Source organism: Mobula birostris, chromosome X, assembly GCF_030028105.1.
Source record: "Mobula birostris isolate sMobBir1 chromosome X, sMobBir1.hap1, whole genome shotgun sequence".
In the NCBI taxonomy this organism is placed as follows: Eukaryota; Metazoa; Chordata; class Chondrichthyes; order Myliobatiformes; family Myliobatidae; genus Mobula; species Mobula birostris.
This window is the reverse complement of record NC_092402.1, coordinates 29673316-29699205: the sequence shown is the minus strand read 5'-3', so window position 1 is coordinate 29699205 and position 25890 is coordinate 29673316. Positions and strand designations below refer to the sequence as shown.

The 25890-nt window shown below is 43.0% G+C and overlaps 1 protein-coding gene across 1 annotated transcript in view; it reads right to left on the bottom strand.

Moving 5' to 3' along the window:
* Positions 1–1138: 1138 nt before the first annotated feature.
* Positions 1139–25890, bottom strand: part of asic2 (acid-sensing (proton-gated) ion channel 2) — a 610335-nt gene continuing 585583 nt past the window's right edge. Inside the window, exon 9 of the mRNA XM_072248947.1 lies at positions 1139–1421. Within this exon, the coding sequence (XP_072105048.1) occupies positions 1281–1421 (141 nt within the window). The 3' untranslated portion in view covers positions 1139–1280. The remainder of the gene's footprint in view (positions 1422–25890) is intronic.

Below are 25890 nucleotides of genomic sequence, written 5' to 3'. Positions count from 1 at the left end.
CACAAAGAAATAAAATTATGAGCAAACTTCAGTGCCAGCTAATGTTGGCATAGTAATTTACTGTTGAAGGACATAGGTTTATAGAGAAGAATGAGTTAACAATTAAGAACGAACACTATTAATCTGAGTAGAAGCAGAACATTTCTTTATCATTTGACAAGTACAGTTGTATCTTTTAGTAAAAGAGCACTGCCTTATTTTTTGCTGGGTGAAGAGACCACAACAGTGAGCACCATTGCTATTCTGTGGGTTACTTCAGTAAATTTCTACTCCTGCATTGGTCATTCTGTTCCCAAGCCCTATTATAGGTGTAACATCGGGGATCTCAGCACTTAGTGCTGCTAATGTTTGATAAAACACTTCACAGCGTAAATTGGAACTGTGATGATAGGAACATATTTGGAGACAAAGCATTCCCTTGTCACTCTTCAAATCTAAGGGATTTTACTCATCAAGAACCCTTTCATCCATTTCACAGGTTCATTGCTGTGTCATGATCTTCACCAAGCACAGGGGACAAATGAGTTATTATTTAGTGAATAGTGCATTACTGCATTAGTGAATTTTGTTAAAACAGATATTTCTCTGTAGCAGGATAGCACATACAGGGATAGACCTACTGAAATGAAACCCAAATTGTGACTGCTTCTTATTTCCTTTGACCATCTCCGATGAATATTATCTGAAAAACTGAATGGCGTCAGTGTGAAGAACAAAGTGATTAACAAATATGGTGAAGCTGGACAAGATTTTACACTGTGTAGGCAATGCTGATCTACACTCTGTTGCTGTTGGCTGCCACCATAACTAATCTAGAGGACTGCAATTGTGGGTGCACATACATAAAGCTAAACAAAGTGACACAAGCTCACATGTTAGGGAAAGAAATTCAGAAGTGACATTCTTAGCAATCACCTCCATCATAAGCACATCTATTTGGGGTTTTTGTTTTGTTGTTGAAAAAACACACATACAGTTTTTTTATTTAATTGCTTCAATTTTTGGAGCATAGGAGGCATTGACTGGCTAGTGTCCTGATTAAATATCAAGACTGCAGACCAGGTAAAATGCCCTCCAGACAAGAAGGAATTCTTTCTGTGCTTTCCAGATCTAAAAGGAAGCCTCTTCTTGCCTGGAAAGCTTCACAGCATATCTTACGAGGAATATCCTACAAGTCTTTATCTTGCAATACAGCATTCATTATGCATTCAACAAAATCTGTTATGTGTGTAATAACAACACAGTTTTCTTAGAAAGATTCTGGCAGACTCATGGCACATTTAGTTCAGCTGGGAAGAGCTTGTGTCCTGCTTTAGTGGTTCATCCAGATTAACGGAGAGCGTTACCACATTATCATCATGACTTGTTTCTTCCTCTCCTTTCTTGAAACTAATCATGTCCATTAACCTGTCCTTCATAACCTGTCAAAACACAAGTAAGGTCATTAATACATTTATTTTGTAATTCTACACCATTGATTTTTTAATAAGCAGTGAATAGAGATTTTCTACTTTCATCTTGATTGTAAATTAACCAACTATTACCCATTATATTGAACTTCTCTGATTTACTACTAGATGTGCAGATGGGGTTACTGGGATGCTTCCTGGATTAGAGGACATGTGTTATAAGGAGAGTTGATCAAACCTGGGTTATTTTCTCTGGAGTGGTGGAGGCTGAGGGGAGAACTGGTAGAAGTTCATAAGATCATAGGAGCCATAGACAGAAAGTATCTTTTTCCCAGGGTCAAAATGCCTAATACCAGAGGGCAAGCATTTAAGATGACAAGGAATTAATTTCAAAGGAGAAACACTTTTTTTTTAACAGAGAGTAGTGGATGCCTGGAATACTCTTCCAGGGATGGTAGAGGAGGCAAATAAAACTTAAGTGTTTAAAAAGGCTCTTGGAAGGGCTCATGACTGTGCAGAGAATGGATAAATTTTGACATTGTGTAGGCAGAGAAATTAGTTTAGTTAAGCAATTAATTACAAGTTTAGTCAAGTTTGTCATTGACACAACAGTGGTGGGGCTCATCACCATGACATGGCCTACAGAGAGGAGATGGAACAGTTTGAGGCCTGATGCCAAGCAAATAACCTTTTCCTTAATGTCAACAAGACAAAGGAGATGGTTATTAACTTCAGAAGAACTTGCACTACACACACCCCCATTTACAACGGTGGCAGAGCAGTGGAAACTGCGAGTAGTTTCAAACTCCTGGGAGTGTACATCACACACAATCAGAACACATTGTACACAGCCAAGAAAGCTCACGGATAGCTCTAGTTTCTGAGGAGGCTGAAGAGAGCTGGACTTTGCACATACAGTTCATACTTATGTCATTCTATGGATGTGCAGTAGAGAGCATCCTGACAAGCTGCATCAGTGCATTATACGGAAACTGCACTGGAAGGTTCTACAACAGGTAGTCAAAACTGTCCAGTGCATCACCAGCACCAGCTGATCCACCATTAAATACATATGTACATGAAGTTGCCAGAAAAGGGCCAGTAACATCATGAGGAATCCCATCCACCCTGTTCTTGGATTGCTTGTCCCACTCCCATCAGGGAGGAGGCTACGTAGCATCCATGCCAGGACCACCAGACTCACAAACAGTTACCATCCCCAAGCAGTAAGGCTGATCAACACTTCCACCCACTAATTCCACCACTACTTTTTTCCTGTCAGTTGCCGTATGTACAACCTAGCGTCAATCTAAAGGCATACAATTAATCTATTTATATAAACTATCTTATGTATTTATACCTATTGTATTTTTTAAAAATTGATTATTGAGTTCTTTATCTTTTGTGTTTTTTTGTGTTGCATTCAATCTGGATTAACAATTACTTTGTTCTCCTTACACTAGTGTACAGGAAATGATATTAAACAATCGTGAATTTGAATTCAAAATTAATTTGGCACAAGATTGTGGGCTAAAGAGCCTGTTCCTGCTGTACTGTTCTATATTCTATTTTTGAAATAAAAAGGACACTCATGACTTGAAAAGACCATAGTCATTCCAGCAGTATTACAGAGCTTAAGACATAAAAAAGAGAGCAGAGAGATATTACTTCAAAGCAACACTTACAGTACACTGGATGAACTCAGCAGGTTTGGCAGCATCAATGGAAACGACGAGTCGACGCTTCGGGCCGGAACCCTTCGTCAGGACTGAAGAATGAAGGAGGTGGAAGGATTTGAAGAATGCTTGTAGTTTCAGTTGAAAGACCAGTAATTTGAAAGACAAAGGGGTGGGGGAGGGGAAGCATCGACGGAAACATTCCTCTATCCCTATTTCACTCTGCCCTCTCCCCCAGCTGCCTATCACCTCCCTCATGGTTCCGCCTCCTTCTTCTACTACCCATTGTTTTCCTGCCTATGACGTCGATGCTTCCCCTCCCCCACCCCTGTGTCTTTCAAATTACTGGTCTTTCAACTGAAACTACAAGCATTCTTCAAATCCTTCCACCTCCTTCATTCTTCAGTCCTGACGAAGGGTTCCGGCCTGAAACGTCAACTCGTTGTTTCCATTGATGCTGCCCGACCTGTTGAGTTCATCCAGCGTACTGAGAGTGTTGCTTTGATCATAGCATCTGCAGATTATTTTGTGTTTAAGATATCACTTCAGCAGCTGGTATCAACTACAGGTATGTTTATTAAGCTTCTGATCTGTAAGACACAGTACTTCTGAGTTGTTAAAACATAATCATTCAAACATTTAAACCACAAAGATTACCCATCATAATTACTTGGAACTATTTAATTTGAAAAGAAAGCTTTAGTGAAATTAATGAAATTTTTTTTAGAGATACAGCACGGTAACAGGCCTTTCTAGCCTGATTACACACACGTAACCAATTAACCTACTAACCGGTACGTCTTTGAACTGTGGGAGGAACCCGGAGCACCTGGAGGAAGCCCACGTGGTCATGGGAAGAATGTACAAACTCCTTACAGACAAATCAGGTCACTGGCACTGTAATAGTGTTACGCTAAACACTATGTTACTGTGTTGTTAAAAAATTTTTTACTTCTTGGTATTTATCAGTGCTGCAGAGAGAGAGATTAGTAGAAAGTGAGGATTTTCCTGAAGGAAATGTTTCCCAAACCTCCTGAAATTAAAAGAGGAAGTCCCTTTAAAGTCGAGTCCCTGTTCATTAGGGCTGCTTGTCAGATGAGCCACTGGGCATTGAAGAGTAGGAAAGACAACAGAAATGTAAAGAGGTTGGGGAAGTGGAGATCATATAGTGGCATGGGAATTGGGAGAACGCTGAGATTATGGTGCTTGTGCAAGATGATTACTTCAACAGTATTGAGAAGATTATGATCGCTTTGGATATCAGCATTTATTTTGTGTACCTGCTCATTCTCCACACCCATCAAACCTGCTAGGTTTCACAAGCGTCAGGAAACTTGGAACAAGATAAAAGAAGTTGTGCATCCCATCAGTTCAATGACAGATTCTCATCAATTCTGGCCACACTGCATCAAAATTAAGACTGGCACGTGGGTTTGTTGCCATTTTTACTTCCAACCTGTCTCAAACACTCCTATTGAAGGAAATTCAAATTAGAGTCATCGAGTCATGGAACACTACAGCACAGAAACATCAATTCCATATCGAAGTATCAATCTGCCTAGTCCCATCGACCTGCACCGAAACCATAGGCCCCCATATCCTTCCCATCTATATTCCCTTCCAAATTTCTCTGAAATGTTGAAATTGAACTCACATCCACCACTTCTACCAGCAGCTCGTTCCACACTCTCACCACTCACTGAGTGAAGAAGTTCACGCTCATGTTGCCCTTAATCTTTTCACCTTTCACCCATGACCTCTCAGTAAATGAAATTAATCTGCTTTGTGTTGTTTTCCTGTTCAGTGACTGAACAAGAAACAGAACATACAGACAACACAGAAGTCGGGCACAGATTTTGCTAAAACTTAATAAACATGCCATCAGTATTACTGAGGAAACATTTTTGACCTCAAAGTCATAGAGTTATGGGTTCATACATCCCTTCAGTCCAACAAGTCTGCGTCACCTATTAGGACACTGCATAAAATCTTACACTGATCCCATTTTATTCTGCTTGCATTACCATCAACTCTTTCCATTACCACTAAACTCATCGACACAGCAGATGCATATTAACCTGAGAACCCACATGTCTTTAGGTAGTTGGAAGAAATCAGAGTACCATACTCCTGACAGGCAACACAAGAGGGTCAGAATTGATCCCCATTCTCAAGATCTGTGAGACAGCTCTCAGCTGTTGCTTAGAAAATAGTTTGATTTTTACTTTAAAATTTTGAAAGGTCACTCTTCAGAATATTCAAATTTCATCTTAAGTGCAAGCTCAACTCCATAGATCCTTCGCTACTGCCCCACAGTGGTGAGATAAAAAGTGATTTTTACCAGCCAGTTCCTCCTACCTCTCCTGGAAGGTCCAGACACAATTGTGAGAATTGTTTTATTTCTACACTGATGGAATGTGGGCAATGATGGCTTGCCTGACAAGACAGAGCTCATAGCAAAAAATCAAACTGACAGGGGAACTTGGTAGGTCAAACAGCATCTGTAGAGGCAAAGAATAGTTGATATTTCAGGTCAAGACCCTATTAATTACCTCTGAACTGAGTGCAGACTGGTTCAGTGCAAAGGGCAATGAGCAGTCAATCACAGCAGTGAGTCTGGGTTCACATGTAACCTAGACTGGGGAAGATGAGCAGATTTCTTTCTTATAAAAAGGAATAGATCTTATAACAATCCAGTAGTTTCATCAATATTGCTGCTAAGTTAACTTTTTGTGAAATTCTTTATTCAGTTTCTTTATTCATGTTTAAATTCTCACTAACCTATTTAGGTTGCTGAATACTAGTCCTGCAATAATGTAACCTCAAAGCTTCTGTGCACTTCTTAAGGATAGATTAGGATGGGATAGAGGATAGTGTAAAAGATTGACGTAATTCGGCCCCACTGCTCTGAATAGGGGAAGGTGGAAAGAATTCGATGGTTATGCTCTAAGAACCTTCCCACAGGAGGGTAGAAGGACCTAATGTGCTTGAGAGGCAGAATTTATTAGCAGAAGAAATAAGAGAGGGAGAGCAAGAGGAGAAATCATTGGACTGTAACTACAGACAGATGGACTGTTGCATGTAATGATAATTCAGAATGAGTAAAAGGATCTAAAATTAAATGAAAGTCATAATATAAGACATCTCTGCCAAGTCTGACTGTAAGATTTGGGGAACTGTTGCCAAGGACCTGGATAGCTTCTAGCCCAAACATGGGACACAGTGAGGAAAACGATTACAGGAGCAAACTTCATGAGGGCTAGAAGGAAGGATTGTAATCAAGCAACTCGGGCAAGTTCAAAGATCCGATTCCAATGGACAAAGGTAGGACAGATAACGGGTTATTTGTCAAACCAACACTGCTTTTTACTCAGACTAAATAGTATCAACTTATTTAGAGATGCTAGCTAATAAATATTACCTTCATGCACAACTCTGACTTGCCTCAGGCCTTCTGTAGGTTGTGATAAATTTAGCCAGTCATCAGGTTGCACAAAAAAGCCTTACAGAGGGATCACAGAAGAAAGGAAAGACATTTGTTCTAGTTCTTTTACTCAAATGAGAAGTAACAACAGTGGTTATATTAAAAAGCATTTAAGATGTTGCTGAAGTTAACGGTCTATATATCAGCATTATTGGAAAGTAGAGCCCCAAACTACTACTAAATTCTGGAGTTAAAAAATAATAATCTATTTTGATTGATTTGTTGAACTGTCAATACCTTGTATGGCATAAAATTGTTAAATCTTTATCAGCTTAAGATTCATAATGTATAGTAATTTGAAATTAAGCCAATGCCTGTTTTACAATGATTTGGACAAGTCATTTGTGCATGTTAGATGGCCTTACTGATCATTTCCATATCCATTAAGAGTCATTGAGGAACTGACCCAACTAGTTCAGGTGCAATTCACTTCTGGTGTTATTTGCATACTAGCCATTTCCATAGTTACTAACACAAAGTTATGAAACATAGAATACAGAACAGGACAGCACGGTAGAGGCCCTTTGGTTCATGATGTTGTGCTGAACTTTTCACTTACTCCACGACTGATCTAAGTCTCCCTCCCACACTGCCCTCCATTTTTCAGTCTATTAAAGAGTCTCTTAAATGTCAATAAAGTATCTGCCTCTACCGCTACCTCTGGCAGCACGTTTCACACACCTACCACTCTGTGTATAAAACTTACCTCTTAACATCCCCCTATACTTTCTCCAATCACCTTAAAATTATATCCCTTTGTATTAGTCATTTCTGTCCTGTGAAAACCTCTCTAGCTGTCCACTTGATCTATTCCTCTTATCATCTTGTACATGTCTATCAAGTCACCACTCATCCTGCTTCACTCGAAGGCTCAACCTATCCTCATAAGACACGCTCACCAATCCAGGCAGCATCCTAGTAAATCTCCTTTGCACTCTCTAAAGCTTCCAAATCTACCTATAATGAGGTGACCAGAATTGAACACAATATTCCAAGTATAGTCTAACCGGAGTTTTATAGACCTGCAACATTACGTCGTAGCTCTTGAACTCAATCCCCCAACGAGTGAAGGGCAACACACCTACACCTACATAACCACCCTATCAACGTGCACGGCACCTTTGAGGGATCAATGGATGTGCATCCCAAGTTCTCTCTGTTCCTCAACACTACTAAGAATCCTGCCATTAACCCTGTATTCTGCCTTCAAGTTCGACTTTCCAAAGAGTATCGGTTCACATTTTTCTAAACCGGAAACTGTACGCTTCTTTGCAGTCGAGTTTTGCACCTTATCAATGTACCGCCGTAGCCTATGACAAACATATACACCATCAACAACACAACTAACCTTAATAGAGTTATAGGGTCATAGAAAAGTACAGCACAGAAACAAGCCCTTCAGCCCATCTAGAGAGTGCAGAAACACTTATTCTGCACACTACCATCAACCTGCACCTGGACCATAGCCTTCCATAACTCCATCATCCATAGACTTATCTAAACTTCTCTTAAGATTTGAAATGAAGCTTGCAAACACCACTTGCACTGGCAGCTCATTTCACACTGTCATGACCCTCATGAAGAAGTTTCCGTTCATATTTCCATTAAACTTATCACCTTTCACCCTTAACCCGTGGCCTTTAGTTATGGTCCCACCCAACCTCAATGGAAAAAGCCTGCTTACATTTACCTTATCTACACCCCTCATAATTTTGTATTCCTCTTTCAAATCTCATCTCAATCTTTTGTGTTCCAAGGAATAAAGTCCTAACCTATTCAATCTTTCCTTATAACTCGGGACCTCCATTCCTGGCAACATCCTTGTAAATTTTCTCTGTACTCTTTCAACCTTGTTTACATCTTTCCTGTAGGTAGGTAACCCAAACTGCACACAATGCTCTAAATTAGGCCTCAACAATGTCATATACAACTTCAACATAGCACCTCATCTCCTGTACACAGTACATTGATTTATGAAAGCCAATGTGTCAAAAGCTTTCTTTATGACTATCTACCTGTGCCGCCATTTTCAAGGAATTATGAACCTGTATTCCCAGATCCCTTTGTTCTACCACATTTCTCAATGCCCTACCATTCACTGTGAAGATCTACCCTGGTTCCTCCTACCGAAATGCAACACATCACACTTGTCCGCATTAAATTCCATCTGCCATTTTTTTAACCTATTTTTCCAGCTGGTCCAGATCCCCACTGCAAGCTCTAATAGTCTTCCTCACTGTCCACTACATCCTCAATTTTGGTTTTGTCTGCAAATTTGCTGATCCAGTTAAACACATTATCATCCAGATCATTGATACAGATGACAATCAACAATGGATCCAGCACCGATCCCTGCAGCACTCCAGTAGTCACAGGCCCCCAGTCAGAGAGGCATCTATCTACTACCACTCCCTCCCACAGTCAATGTCTAATCCAATTTACTACCTCATCCTGAATGCAAGTAACTGAACTTTCTTGACTGACCTCCCATGAGGGACTTGTAAAATGCCTTGCTAAAGTCCATGTGAACAGAATCCACTGCCTTGCCTTCATCAGCTCTCCTGGTAACATCCTTGAAGAATTCTATAAGATTGGTTAGACTTGATCTACCATGCACAAAGCCATGCTGACTATCCTTACCAATCCCTGTTTATTCAAATACTCATATATCCAGTCCCTTAGAATACCTTCCAATAACTTTCCCACTACTGATGTCAGGCTTACTAGCCTATAATTTCCTGGTTTATATTGGGAGCCTTTTTTAAACTGTGCAACAAATGAGCTATCCGCCAATCCCCCAGTACCTCGCCTGTCACTAAGGATGATTTAAATATCTCTGCTTGGGCCCCTGAAATTTCTACACTTGCCTCCCACAGGATCCAAGGCAACACCTTGTCAGGCCCTGGGGATTTATCCACCCTGATTTTCCTCAAGACAGTAAGCACCTCCTCCTCTGTAATGTGTATATGGCTCATGACCTCACTGCAGCTTTGCCTCACTTCTATATACTCTGTGTCCATTTCCTGAGTAACAAAGATGCAAAAAATCTATTTAAGACCTCCCTCATCTCTTTTGGCTTCATGCATACATTACCATTCCGATTTCCTAGAGGACCAATTTTGTCCCTTGCAATCCTTTCTCTCTTAAGATATCTGTAGAAGCCACATACTATCACAACCTTATGTTTCTTGCATCAGTCTGTGAGCTCTCTAAAAATTTGTTCCTCTAAATCCCTGGGATTGTTGGGTGGCCTATAATGTAGCCCCATTAACATTGTCATGCCCTTCTCATTCCTCAGTTCCACCCATAAAACCTCACGAGACAAGTTCTCCAGTCTGTCCTGACTGGTGACTAATACCAAAGAAGATACTAAAAGCTTTTTTTTAAGTATATAAAGGGTAAAAGAGAGTCGAGGGTAGATTTAGGACCAATAGAAAATGACGTTGGAGATATTGTAATGAGAGACGCAGAGATGGAAGATGAACTGAATGCGTATTTTGCATCAATCTTCACAGTGGAAGATATCTGCAGTATAGTGGACATTCAGGAGTGTCAGGGAAGTGAAGTATGTGCAGTGAAAATTACGACCGAGAAGGTGTTCAGGAAGCTTAATGGTCTGAGGGTGGATAAATCTCCTGGACCTGATGGAATGCACCCTCGGGTTCTGAAGGAAATAGCTGGAGAGATTGTGGAAGCGTTAACAATGATCTTTCAAGAATTAATAGAAAGAGAACTATAGACTTGTTAGCTTGACATCAATGGTTGGGAAGTTGTTGGAATGGTTGTTAGGGATGAGATTATGGAGTATCTGGAGGCACATGACAAGATAGACCAAAGCCAGCATGGTTTCCTGAAAGGAAAGTCCTGCCTGACTAACCTACTGCAGTTTTTTGAGGAAATTGCAAGCAGGGTAGACAAAAGAGATGCAGTAGATGTGGTGTACTTGGATTTTCAGAAGGCCTTTGACAAGGTGCCGCACATGAGGTTGCTTAACAAGATAAATCCCATGGAGTTACAGGGGAGTTACTGGCATGGGTGGAGCATTGGCTGATCGGCAGAAAACAGAGTGTGGGAATATTCTGGCTGGCTGCCAGTTACCAGTGGAGTTCCACAGGGGTTGGTTTTGGGACCGTTGCTTTTTACAATGTACGTCAATGATTTGGACTATGGGATTAATGGATTTGTGGCTAAATTTGCAGATGATACAAAGATACTTGGAGGAGTGGGTAGTGTTGAGGAAACAGAGAGCCTGCAGAGAGATGAGATGGTTTAGGGGAATGAGCAAAGAAGTGGCAAAAGAAATACAATGTTGGAAAGTGTATGGTCATGCACTTTGATGGAAGAAATGAACGGCCACACTATTATTTAGATAGGGAGAGAATTCAAAATGCAAAGATGTAAAGGGACTTGGGAGTCCTTGTGCAGGATATCCTAAAGGTTAACCTCCAGGTTGAGTCGGTGGTGCAGAAGGCGAATGCAATGTTGGCATTCATTTCTAGAGGAATAGGGTATAGGAGCAGGGATGTGATGTTGAGGCTGTATAAGGCACTCATGAGAACAAACTTGGAGAATTGTGTGCAGTTTTGGGCTCCTTATTTTAGAAAGGATATACTGACGTTGGAGAGGGTTCAGAGAAGATTCATGAGAATAATTCCAGGAATGAAAGGGTTACTGTATGAGGAACGCCTGGCAGCTCTTGAGCTGTATTCCCTGGAGTTCAGGAGAACGAGGGGGGATCTCATAGAAACATTCTGAATGTTAAAAGGCCTGAGCAGATTAGATATGGCAAAGCTGTTTCCCATGGCAGCAGAGTCTAGGACAAGAGGGCATGACTTCAGGATTGAAGGACATCCATTTAGAACAGAAATGCAGAGAAATTACTTTAGTCAGTGGGTGGTAAATCTGTGGAATTTGTTGCCACAAGCGGCTGTGGAGGCCAAGTCATCGTGTGCCTCTCCTCACTGAAGCATCGAAGAGCTAAAACCTCAAAATCCCCTCTCTAACGCTGACCACTCCAACAAAGGCTGCTTCGCATGCCCCTGCCTTACTTTAATTTGTTCTTGTCAATCAATTGCAATTGCTGATTGGCCACTGCTGAAAACAGCAAACTGCCACAAATCGATGCCTTATGTACTTAGTCAGCGAACCTGAGTGAGCTGTGTCTTCTCACACTTCGGATTGCTGATTAGCCGCTGCTCATGTCATTTGCAAGTTTAGTAGTTTACCCTTCCACTTCTCCATTCAAGTCATTTATAAAAATCACAAAGAGCAAAGTTCCCAGAACAAATCCCTGCAGAACACCACTTGTCACTGACCTCCAGGCAGAGTACGTTCCATCTACTACCACCCTCTACCTTCTGTGGGCAAGCCAATTCTGAATTCACACAGCCAAGTTTCCCTGGATCCCATGCCTCCTGACTCTCTGAATGCCACTCACCACGGGGAACCACATCAAATGGCTTACTAAAATCCATATACACCACACCTACTGCTCTACTTTCATCAATGTGCTTTGTCACATTCTCAAAGAATTCATTCAAGCTTGTGAGGCATGACCTACCCCTCACAAAACCCCTCACACTATGCTTCTCCAAGTGCTTGTAAATCATGTCTCTAAGAGTCCTCTTGAATAGTCTGCTCACCACTGACATAACACTCACAGGTCTATAATTCCCAGGGTTAACTTAATTCCCTTTCTTGAACAAAGGAATAACATTCACTGCCTTCCAATCATTCTAGTACTACTCCTGAGGCCAATGAGCTCACGTAGACCATCACCAAAGGCACAGCAATCTCTTTCCTATAGTAACTTGGGGTTTATCCCATCCAGAACCTGGGATTTATCTATCCTAATATTTTCAAATTTTCCAGCACATCCTCATTCTTACGTTCCAGCATATCAGCCTGTTTTACACTGCCCATGCATTTGTCAGGGTCTTTTTCACTGGTGAATACTGAAGCAGAGTATTCAATAAAGATCTCTCCTACCTTCTCCGACTCCGGGCACATCTCTTTTCCTATTCTTGATCAGTCCTACTCTCACTCTAGTTTTCCTTTTGTTCTTCACGCAAGTGAAGATTACCTTGGGTTTTTCCTTAATCCTCCCCACCAAGGCCTTTTCATACCCTCTTCTATCTCTCCTAAATCCATTCTTCAGTTCCTCCTGGATATCTTGTAACTCTCTAGAGCTCTGTCTGATCCTTGCTTGCTAAAACTTAAGTATGCTTCTTTCCTCCTCCTACAACTTTCATCAAATCCCTCAGTAGATCAACTGTGAGATGTGACTTCTCACTCTTTCATCCATATTATTTGCCAGTTTTAGTTTTTATCACTCAGTGTATTTGAAACATCTGCCACTATACACAACAGAGCTCCCTGCTGTGATCTTGCCAGCTTGTGTCTGACAGTGGTGTAGGGCCATTTGCATCACCCAACCTCTATGTAGATCCTGTTTAGCATGTTCAAAAGAGTGAGCTCCTATTTTTAGACACCTACTGTGAAATCAGTTTGAATTTTTAAAGAACCAATTTTTTTACAGCAGCTGGAAAAGCTATTTCATGTTAATAATGCAGGAAATTTTGTACTAGTTCCTGTGATCCTTAAATTAACTAAATCATGCAGTTTAATTTTTGTTTAAAACACTTTAGTGCTGAGAGCAATGCTCAAGTTTAACAGCCAAACAAAACAGTATTCCTCTGGATACAAGGTGCAAAACACAGAACCAACAGTCACACACAGCACACAGCACATACTGTATAGCACGTATAATGATGATAGCAGAAAAACATAGTTACAAAAAAAATATAATAGCCCAAGTCCTTGAGTGCCATGGCCTGTAGGTTGATGATGCATGGATGTTGTCCTGGAGCCACGTTTCTGCCAAACAAGCCAGAAGCAGTTCCTCATATTGCACAGTGCAGCTGCTGATGAACACAATCCAGCTTGTCTCCCACTGAGCAAACACTGGAGGGCAGCACCAACAGGCGAGGCCAGCCTCCAGTGCAGTGCGCAATCCAAGCTTTGGTACCTCCTTCCTCAGCGGCTGCAACAGGCGATGCTGAGGTATGAATGAGGTCTGGTCTACGCTGCAACTGAGGCCATGCAGCTTTTCTGTTGTTGGTCTCGCCAATGAGCCAGCAAATCAGATTCACAGTATTCTATATTACCCATGTCCAATAGATTTTGTGAGCACAACAAAAGCACCCAAGGCAATCACCCACACCATCACTGGACCATGCACCTCCTGACACCTTCTTCTCTGAGTAGCTGAAGCAGGCTGCAACCTGATGTGCAACAAGTCCAGCTGAAAGATCGAGTTTGGTCACAGGACATCAGGTTGGCCACCAAGTGCAAGGTATACAGGGCCGTTATCATATTAACCCTGTTATATGGATGTGAGACATGGTGCCCATATTAGAGATACTTACGCCAGCTTGACCAACTGCAGCAGTGTCACCTACGTTCTCTGATGAAGATCACTGGTGAGACAAGGTCTCCAATACTGAGGTCCTCTCTTGAGCCGGAATGCCAGCAGTTTCAACCTTGGTGATGGCAGCCCAACTGTGCTGGGCAGGACATGTTGTCAGAATGCCTGATGGAAGACTGCAAAAGGACATCTTGTACAGCAACTGTCCAGTGGTACCCAAAAATGAGGAGGCCAGCGACCACAGTACAAGGAGTTCTGCACAGGAGCCTCAAGAAAGCTGACATTTCCCCATCAACGTGGGAGGATCTGGCTCAAGATCGCTCACAGTGGAGGAACGCCATCAGAAAAGGTGTGGATGCTGCTGGGAACAAGCTCAACGAGGCAACAGAGGAAAGGCACAGGAAGCGTCACAACAGAGCTTCTGCCCCTGCTGCCCCTCCAGGCCTCACCTGCCAAGTATGTGGCAAGCAGTGCCCGTCAAGAATCGGCCTGTACAGCCACTCCAGGATGCACATATCAAACCCCACTAGCTGACTGAAAGGAACCATCATCATCCTATGGGATAGATAGCCAGAGAGAGAGAGAGAGCTCCATCATGATCCTGGGGTAGACCTGCTGTACTTGATGCTTTTAATAACCAGCAGAGACTTGCGATCATGTAAAAGACATAAAGGACAAACAATCACACCTTTGGCTGGAGCCAGAGAGGCCTCTGCATCTGAGCGTGCTGCCATCCTACTGGAGACAGTTTTTGTACCATTTACAGAGAAATGACATTCCGACTATTTCTGCTCTAGAGTTGACATGTGATCTGAAACTGCTCTTGTATTTGGCTACTGTTAGTTTCCCTAGCTGGCACCAACCTTGAAGCTCAAGTGTCAATGAAAGCTACTTTCTTCACTGAATGCTCATTTGGAAGATGAGAGTAAAGTATATCAGAAAGGGAATGAAAGCAATCAGATCTAACTCACTCCCATTATGAACTGCTCAAAATGAGTATTTGTTTTCTTGAAATCACAGATGAAGAAGTATTGACAATAATATTATAATGATTAATATATTTTATGAATCCTCTTTTGGAACATCCTAAGATTATGATAGGTGGTGTAATAAGCAATGCTGATTATGCACTGCCTGTTATACTTATTTGCCCTACAGATTAAATTCCATTGAAGTCAATGCAACAAAATATGCAGCAGTAGAGCTGGTGATTTCTACTTGCACATGGATTTAATGTTTATCACAAGAATGAATTTCTCCCCATAGGAATTATACTAGGATCCAAATTATCATCTTCCTTGCAGTGCTCTAACCAAAAGTCAGACACTCAAACCATACTGTATTTGTGAAGGTTGACTTACACCTGCTATAGAAGTGATTAACTTGCTGCCAGCACACATCCATCCCAGCAACACGTTGTACTAGGGAATGGAGTAATGGAGGTGAGATTCAAGGAAGGTGGATACAGGGTTATAGACGTTAGCCTGAGAACTTGCAACTGCAGAAGTCACTGGCCTCCAACCAATCAACAGTAGGTATAAGGCCTCTTAGGGTGACAAAGTATTGGAACGTGCTCAACCATCCATTTTAACTAATTTCTTTAATGCCAAGGCATTCTAACCTGAGGGTGCAGCCAGGCACTAGTCTGCCTTCCTTTTTACCAGTGTGCAAAGAAAACAGACAACCTTTTGCATATAACTTAGAGAGACTAAGAGGGTTAGCAATATTCTCTCTCGCCTCATTCTCAGGATGCATTTGCACCGGTTGAAATAACTGATATCTTTAGGAGCCAAAAATCCCAATGTAATGGGTGACAGTGTACATCAGACCATTTCCACTGTTGTATTCAATGATATCCTATTTGTGGTCACCCTTCTTCCATTCAATTTCCTGCCCTGATCAAGGCATGCACATCCAGTTTCACCATGTGTAGGGTAGATATCATAGCATGTTGCAATAGGTACAATAAAAAAAAGCTGTAATCATTGACAATCTAAACAATAGTGAGTTTGCAAAGACCTTTATGTTACAATATTCTGTTGGCTGACACCATTCGCACTAGATTGATATTAGAATGGAAACCCTTTAAATTGTGTTTCCTTGGTAATTTTATGAGGTTTATTTGTGACTGTCAAACAATAATCATTCACTCGACATGGGAGTTCCATTCTCCATGGAGTGGTCTTGTGACTTCTTTGAAGCATGTCTGATGCTGCATATGAATCAGAAGAAATGGTGTAGATCCTGACTCAGGAGAACATGTTTCAATTTCTGATGCTCATACTTCCACCAGAATATGATCACTAATGCAATTTACTCCAAGGAAATCCATTTTATCCTGATGAAGTGTCTGCCTAAAATGTTGACTGTTTCTATAGATCATTTTTTTAGATGCTGCTTGACCTGTTGACTTCTTCCAGCATTTTGTGTGTGTTGCTTTTTTTGTGTGGTTAGAGCCTAGAAATAGAGTGGCACCACGCCAATCTCTGGTCTTTTGGAACCAATGACAGTGTCTCTCACTTCTGAAAGCAGCTTGCTTTATTTCAAACAATTTTGGGTACTTGGTGAGGCTTTCAGTTCAATTCCTGCAAGGGAAGAGGGAATTGACCATGAGGATACCTATCCTTGGACCTACAGTGGAAATGGGAGAAATACTCAACCTCAATAAACATCAGAATTTTTATTAATATTATGCCAGGTGGCATTCAAATCAGGGGAATGGGGGCATGGCTAGCATTTGTCTTCTTAACAAATGCAAGGTATCTTAAACCAGATTTAAGTGTTGACAATATTGCCAGAAAAACTACCTGGCCCTAAGTTATTTTGGACCTATTTCAGGCACTGTTGGACAGCTGGGTACCAGAATCAATTTCTCTGAACCTCTGTCTCAATCACCATCTGGGCAGGTGGTTCCAATCCAAATTTGTGATGCTGGACAGGTGAGGGCGGGGACAGTAATATGAGGGTGAATCTGGCTCGCTAGCAAAGGTGTAAATGTACATCCATTTTCCCTGAACATGTTAATATCCTTTTTCCCTTCAGCTGCCAGGTCAGTTTTATTCAGAGGCTATCAGCTTTGAATTCTGCCATCAGCCTTCTGGGAGTTGATTGTTCTTTGTCTTACATTCATGACACTCTGGTTTAAGATTGAAAGCAGGTTTAAGATTTCTAACATTGTAAAATCTCACCTGACTCCAGTCTACAGATTTTTGCATGTTAAAATTACAAAAGTACATCAATCAATTTCTTGCACAAGGATATTAAGCCACTATAGCACATAGATGAATTTGCCTTGCCATTTTAACACCCATTTTATTGCCTGTTATAATGATCTAATAGTGGTTGTGAATCTCTAAGGATCCGGTCATTATAAAACTAGGCCTCATCATTCTTGAATTCAAAATCTAGCATAGTACTGTACTGCGTTTCATTACAACCTGAACTGCATTCATTATACTATACTTATTAAAGTTAAATGTTATCAATTGTGAGAACATGCCTTGATTACACATTGATCAGACTTGTGGGTTAGGATGCTAATGCAAATCTGTGTTGTCAACGAGGACCTCCAGACAGTATTCCATCTGCCTGTGCCTTAATTTGCTATGAAATATTTTGCATTATGTTTTCTTTTTGCTACCTCAGTATGGTACGATCTGCCTGGATGGCATGCAAACAAAGGCTTTTCACTGTATCTCTGTACATGGAACATAATAAAATTCATTATGCTTTATGATTCTCAACATTTCTATCTTGAGAGAGAAAGGTTATTAGTGGAACATAATAGGGATGCTGGGAAAGAAATTCCTATTTTGCTAATGAATTCTTCAGAGGTTAATATGTTGATTCTGTATTTAGATTTTGACAAAACTCCTGACAAAGTATTTCTTATCAGGTCATGGTAAAATAAAGTACTATGGACTATAGGACTCCCATGTTGAGTTTCAACTTTCTGCAAGACCATGACCCACTTCTTAATTAACCATTATTTCCTTTAATATACTAAAGCACGTAATGTAATGACTTGCTATTAGAAACCTTCTCAGAATTTTTTACAAAATCGAAGTATATATTTCATAGCAGGTTACCTTTATCTGTCAACATACTAACATGTTTGGAATGTTATGTGGAGCTCTGGTTGATACATTACAGGAAGGATGTGGAGTACTTGTAGAAGGCTGCTGAAGAATTTTACCAGAAATATTCCTCGATTTGAAATTGTTAGCTTCTTGGGAGAAGTTAAAGAGACTTTTCCCAGCGGCCAACGATTTCAATTCCTATCCCCATTCCCGTTCTGACATATCTATCCATGACCTCCTATTCTGTCATGATGAGGCCACTCTCAGGATGGAAGAGCAACACCTCATATTCCATCTAGGTAACCTCCAACTTGATAGCATGAACATCAATTTCTCCTTCTGGTAATTCTCCGGAATCCATATCAGAAATAATCACTTAACTATCAAGGCAAGTGGATGAAGAAACCACCCAAAAAACTTCTGTTAACACAATGAATCTATTATTTCTTGGTTTTAGCTCTTATCCTTTTCAAATTTGATTGCAGCATTTGTCCCCTTTCAATTTTTTGGGGCAAAAATTAGATTTCAGAAAAACTTACAATGGCTCCCACTTCAATTGCATATAATGGGATTCTCACTGGAAGTACAGCAGATATATTTCAGTGAATGAATTCAAAGTAAGTGCAAATGAAGGAGGTCAATTTCCATCACTATTGCCAGAGTAGTGGTGAACATATGCAATGGGAGAATTTTACTATAATCCATTGTTGCTAATTGGATAGAACAATCCTTTCAAACATCTTGGCAGGGCATTGAAATGATTAAGGGATATTATATTCATTCCATTCCATTGGAAAATTTTAAATTTTAAAATTTAACACCATAAATTACAGGCCATCCTCTAATACTGTATCTGAGTATTACTGTACTGTATCCATTCGACTGCTTTTAAAATCTCTCTCTACCTTCCTATCATTTCCAATTCCCAGTTTCTTTGATACTTCTGGGCCATCATAAAGTAATTTACAACCAGTTAAGTGTAGACATTGTTTTAATTCAGCAAAATATGGCAACAAAGCCTCACAAACAATAACTAACTACATAATCCATCTACTGTTATCTTTTATAAGCCTACCGATTCCTGTGTCTATCTTGGCTATACCTCTTCCCACCTGGTCTCCTGTAAAAATTCTTTTCCCTTTCCTCAGTTCTTTCGTTTCCACCATATCTGTTACCAGGATGAGGCTTTGCTTTCCAGGATTTCAGAGATATCCTCCTTCTTCAAAGAACAGGGTTTCCTTCACCTGCATTTCCTTTATTTCCCAAACATCTGTGCTCACCCCATCCTCCCACCACCTTAACAGTGATGGAGTTCCTCATTTCCTCACCTACCATCCCATGAGCCTCTGCATCCAACACATCATTCTCCACAGCTTCCACCAATTTCAATAGGATCTTACTGACAAACATCTCTTTACTTCACCCCTCTCACTCTCTGCTTTCCACAGGGAGTACACCATCCGTGATTCCCTTGTCCATTCACTCCTCCCCACTAATCTCTCTTCTAGCACATATCACTGCAAGTGACAAAAATGCTACCCATTCACCTACTCCCTCACTTCCATTCAGGGTCCCAAACAGTCCTTCCAGGTGAGGCAACACTTCACCTGTGAATCTGTTGGGGCCATCTACTATATCCAGTGCTCCCAATTTGGCCTCCTCTACATTGATGAGACCTGACCTAAATTAGGGACTGCTTTGTCAAGCACCTCTGCTCCATCTGCAAAAGGAGGAATTTCCCGGTGTCCTATCATTTCACTTCCTATCCCTATTCCCATTCCGACATGTTGGTCCATGGCCTCCTCCTCTGTCATGATGAGGCCACCCTCAGGGTGGAGGAGCAACACTTCATATTCTGTCTAGGTAGCCTCCAACCTGATGGCATGAACATCAATTCCTCGGACACCTCCTATGTGCTGATTGTGTAACATCCAACTCCAGCTCCAGCCTTGACCTCCAGGCTGGGTCTTCACGCGCTACTGCTGGAACTCTGTCTACCCTTCCCCCAACGCCACTCTGCAACCCCATCTCTCACAGGTCCCAACACCAGCTTCTGGGTCCTCAGAGACTCCACCTTCCTCTCACCCCACCATCCCTGAAAACCTCAAACCTCTCTTCCCCTCAGAGACTACCAACCCCTTTCCCCCCTTCTGTTAGAACGTTCTGTCCTCAGTAAGGGTCTCACTTTAGTCTTGTTTTCCTGCACCCACACCTCAGTGAGTTCCGTGTCCGCCACAATGCTGAGCCCTTCTTCTGCTGCCTCCATCTCTTTGGCAAGGACTCTCCAGCCCACACCAATGACCCCCTTCTCACGTCTTCAACCCTCCTCCTCTTCCCAGACACCCTGCCCTGCTCTTCAGCCTGCTCTGGACCTTTTCATTGCCACTGCTGATAGGACATTAACTATCTAGACTTTAACACCCCTGTCTCCAATTCCAACCTTACTCCTTCCGAACGCTCTGTTCTCCATTCCCTCCGCACTAATCCTAACCTCATCATCAAACTCGCAGATAAGGGAGGTGCTGTAGTAATCTGGCATAATGACCCCTAGCTTGCTGAAGCCCAGCGCCAACTCTCAGACACCTCCTCTTACTTACCCCTCGAACAGGACCCCACTGAGGAACACCAGGCCATTATCTCCCACACCACCACCAATCTTATTGACTCTGGGGATCTCCCATCCACCACCACCAACCTCATAGTTCCCACACCCTGCACTTCCTGTTTCTACCTCCTCCCCAAGGTCCACAAACCTGCCTGTCCAAGTAGACCCATTGTTTCAGCTTGTTTCTGCTCTACAGAATCCAGATCTGCATACCTCGACTCTGTTTTATCCCCTCCCAGTTCAGTCCCTTCCTACCTACATCCATGGCACTTAACACACTCTTGATCTTTTCAAGGATTTCAGATTCCTGGCCACCATCATCTTATTTTTACTATGGATGTCCAGTCCCTATACACCTCCATCCCCCACCAGAAAGGCCTCAAAGTTCTCCGTTTTTTTTCTGGACACCAGACCTAATCAGTTCCCCTCCACCACCACTCTCCACCTAGCAGAACTTGTCCTCACTCTCAATAATTTCTCCTTTGGGTCCTCCCACTTCCTTCAAACAAAAGGGGTAGCCATGGGTACTCGCATGGGTCCCAGCTATGACCGCCTGTTTGTTGGCTACGTGGAACAGTCTATGTTCCAAACCTACACTGGTGTCCGTCCCCCACTTTTCCTACACTACATCAATGACCACATTGGTGCTGCACCCGTGCTGAACTCGTCAACTTTATCCACTTTGCCTCTAACTTCCACCCTGCCCACAAGTTTACCGGGCCATTTCCGACACCTTCCTTCCCTTTCTCAATCTCACTGTCTCTATCTCAGGAGACAGCTTATCCACCGATGTCTATTATAAACCCATGGGAGTCTCACAGGTACCTCATCCCACCCTGTTACTTGTAAAAACGCCATTCCCTTTTCTCAATTCCTCCGTCTCTGCTGCATCTGCTCTCAGGATGAGACTTTTCATTCTAGAAAATGTCATTTTTCAAAGAAAGGGGCTTCCTTTCCTCCATCATCAAAACTGCAATCAACCACATCTCTTCCATTTCATGCACGTCTGCTCTCACCCCATCCTCCCTCCACCCTACCAAGGATAGAGTTCCTCTTGTCCTCACCTACCACCCCACCAACCTCAACATCCAGCACATAATTCTCCATAACTTCTCCGTAACTCTGGATCCCACCACCAAGCACATCTTTCTCTCCCCACCCCCCCACTTACTGCTTTCCCTACGTGACTCCCTTGTCCATTTGTCCCTCCCCACTGATCTCCCTCCTGGCACTTATCCTTGCAAAGAGAACAAGTGCTACACATGCCCCTACACCTCCTCCCTCACTACTATCTAGGGCCCTAAACAGACCTTCCAGGTGAGGTGACACTTCACCTGTGAGTCTGTTGGGGTTATTTACTGTTCGGTGCTCCCGGTATGGCCTCCTGCATATCGGTGAGACCCGACGTAGATTGGGAGATCGCTTTGCCAAGCATTTACGCTCAGTCCACCAGAAGAAGCGGGATCTGCCAGTGGTCATTCCGATATGTCCATCCATGGCCTCCTCTATTGTTGTGATGAGGCCACATTTAGGTTGGAGGAACAGCTTGTTACATACACCTGTTAGGGTGCAATCTCCAGTTACCTTATAACTGGAGTTCTCTTCAAGAAGGGAGGAAGAGTGAAAACAGGGAATTATAGACCGGTTAGTCTGACGTCGGTGGTGGGAAAGATGCTGGAGTCAATTATAAAAGATGAAATTGCGACACATCTGGATAGCAGTAACAGGATTGGTCCGAGTCAGCATGGATTTACGAAGGGGAAATCGTGCTTGACTAATCTTCTGGAATTTTTTGAGGATGTAACTATGAAAATGGACAAGGGAGAGCCAGTGAATGTAGTGTACCTGGACTTTCAGAAAGCCCTTGATAAAGTTCCACATAGGAGATTAGTGGGCAAAATTAGGGCACATGGTATTGGGGACAGAGTACTGACATGGATTGAAAATTGGCTGGCTGACAGAAAACAAAGAGTAGCAATTAACGGGTCCCTTTCAGAATGGCAGGCGGTGACCAGTGGGGTACCGCAGGGTTCGGTGCTGGGACCGCAGCTGTTTACAATATATATTAATGATTTAGATGAGGGAATTAAAAGTAACATTAGCAAATTTGCCGATGACACAAAGCTGGGTGGCAGTGTAAAGTGTGAGGAGGATGTTATGAGAATGCAGGGTGACTTGGACAGGCTGGATGAGTGGGCAGATACATGGCAGATGCAGTTTAATGTGGATAAGTGTGAGGTTATCCACTTTGGTGGTAAGAACGGGAAGGCAGATTATTATCTAAATGGAGTCAAGTTAGGAAAAGGGGAAGCACAACGAGATCTAGGTGTTCTTGTACATCAGTCACTGAAAGCAAGCATGCAAGTACAGCAGGCAGTGAAGAAAGCTAATAGCATGCTGGCCTTCATAACAAGGGGAATTGAGTATAAGAGCAAAGAGGTTCTTCTGCAGCTGTACAAGGCCCTAGTGGGACCACGCCTGGAGTACTGTGTGCATTTTTGGTCTCCAAATTTGAGGAAGGACATTCTTGCTATTGAGGAAGTGCAGCGTAGGTTCACAAGGTTAATTCCCGGGATGGCGGGACTGTCATATGTCGAAAGATTGGAGCAACTGGGCTTGTATACTCTGGAATTTAGAAGGCTGAGAGGGGATCTTATTGAAACATATAAGATTATTAAGGGATTGGACACGCTGGAGGCAGGAAGCATGTTCCCGCTGATGGGTGAGTCCAGTTTAAGAATAAGGTGTAGGCCATTTAGAACGGAGTTGAGGAAAAACTTTTTCACCCAGAGAGTGGTGGATGTATGGAATGCTCTGCCCCAGAAGGCTGTGGAGGCCAGGTCTCTGGATGCTTTCAAGAAAGAGATGGATAGAGCTCTTAAAGATAGCGGAATCAAAGGTTATGGGGATAAGGCAGGAACTAGATACTGATAGTGGATGATCAGCCATGATCACAGTGAATGGCGGTGCTGGCTCAAAGGGCCGAATGGCCTATTCCTGCACCTATTGTCTATTAACCATAGCCTTCAGCCAGGAGCAGATGTCATCAGGTGGTTCCTAACCTTCACAGAGTGTTTCGACCCTTAACCTCGACACTCTCCAGTTGGTGGGCCGGCAGTGGTGGCCAAATCACTGCCCATCTGCTCCTGACTTCCAGCTTCCCTCCTCTCACCTACTCCAAATCCAACAAGAGGCTCATTCTGCCTCTTCCCCCATCCTACGAGCTGCTTGTTTTTTGATCCTTTTGTCCAGGCCCAGATCTGACAACAACCGCCATGCTGATTTGGCTGGGAAACCTCTGCAGCCGATCTCAACAGGGAACAACCATGCCTGCCATCCCTTGTCTTTACACTCCCGCAGTAAGGGCTGGTACTTCAAGGCCGTTCTCTTGTGAGCCTCTTCCCATCCCTCCTCCCACGGCACAGTCAACTCAACCAGAATTATTTTCTTGTCTTCAGTTGACCACAGTACAATGTCTGGGCGTAGGGTTGTGTGCACCACATCCCGGAACTGCAGCCTCCTTCCCACATCGACCCTCATCTCCCAGGACCTGGCCGTTAGCAGCAGATTGGGCTTTGATTGTTTGGTTACGAAAGGCCTGGCTCCCTCTTTGATGAAGGTGATGGCCTTCCTCAAATCTGTGCCAGCCGTCCTCTTCTTGCATCTCTCTCGCTCTAGTGCGTCAACAAGAGCCAGAAGCACCGTATTATGGCGCCACCTATACCGTCCTTGAGTTAGAGCTGTTTTACACTAGGACAGTTTATGAGCCAGTGTCCCCTTTTGACCACAGGGCTTACAGTTCAGGTCCTCTCTCATCCCCCATGTGTACAGATGTAATGGTGAAGGAAGGGGGTCATACACGGATCGCAAGAGTAAGGAAATACGGAAGGGCTCCAGTCTCCATAACTCTGCCCATGAGATCTTGCGCTGAGGCAGATCCCATTTTGTCCAGGCACCCTAGGACCCTTGTTCCACTGTCTTTGAAATCCGCTTCTCTTCCTCACGGATCCGTACTTCTGCCTGTACCATGTCTCGCCTGTTCCTTATGCTTGTGTTTCCCCACTTCTGGAAGTCAACTGAGCTGAGGCCTTGCCGCCCAATGCAGGGGTTGCCGATGATATCTCGCAGCTTCAGAAGACTCACTGCCTCCTCCACAGCTGCGTTGGCTGCCCACTTGCGCCCAGATCTGGTTGTAATGCCTACTTGCTTTACCAAGACATCATTGGAATCTCTCAAGCTTAATAAGTTTCTGCATTTTGCCACCTTGAATTCCTCCACAACAGATGACAGGGGAAGCTGCAGTTGCCCAGAACGAATGTAGAGGCCCACTGAAGAGAAGCTTGGGGGAACTCCCAACCATCTCCGCAGGTGCTTGTTGGTTTTCCTCTCGATGCCCTCTACACAGTCATGGGGAACTCATAAAGTGTGAAGAGCCAGAGAAACCTGGGCAGAATACCGTATTGGTACAGCCAGGTCTTGAATTTACCGGGGAGTCCGGATTTGTCGATCTTCTTCAGCCGTTCGTCTGTCTGCTTCAGAGCATTGGTGACATTGGCCCCATCTGTCAGTGACACATTAAACTACTTCCCCAAGCATTTTACCAGGTTATCTTCGATGGACGGGATGACCTCACCCTGAACCTGGAGGCTAAACTTGCTAGTAACTTTGCCCTTTCTGATCACCATGCACCTGGACTTCTTGGCCTTGAAGGACATCCTTGCCCAAGTGGCTACATCACCCAGGGTTTCCAATGCCCATCTTGCTTGGACATGTGACACAGTTGTTATACTGATGTCATCCATGAACCCTCGTAGAACTGCCTGAACAATGCCTGACTCCAGCGTTGGGCCGTGGGTTACATCTTCTGCTGCTGATAATAGGAGGTTCATTCCCATAATAAATAGGGTGGGGGAGATAGTGCACCCTGTTGGAATCCCCTCCTGGAGGTCCTACCAACTAGTTGTGAAATGGGCTGATGTAAATCTGTGTTTGAATCCTCCGAGGTAGCTGGTGATCATGTCTCATATAGCCACTGGGAGTCCTTCTCGGATGAGGTCATGTGAAATAGACCCGTAAGCGTTCACGAGGTCTAACCATTTGGGTAGCCTCCAACCTGATGGCATGAACATTGATTTCTTAAAGTTCTGGCAATGCCCCCCAACCGCCACCCCAACTTCTCTATTTCTCATCCCCTTTTCCTTCTCTCACCTC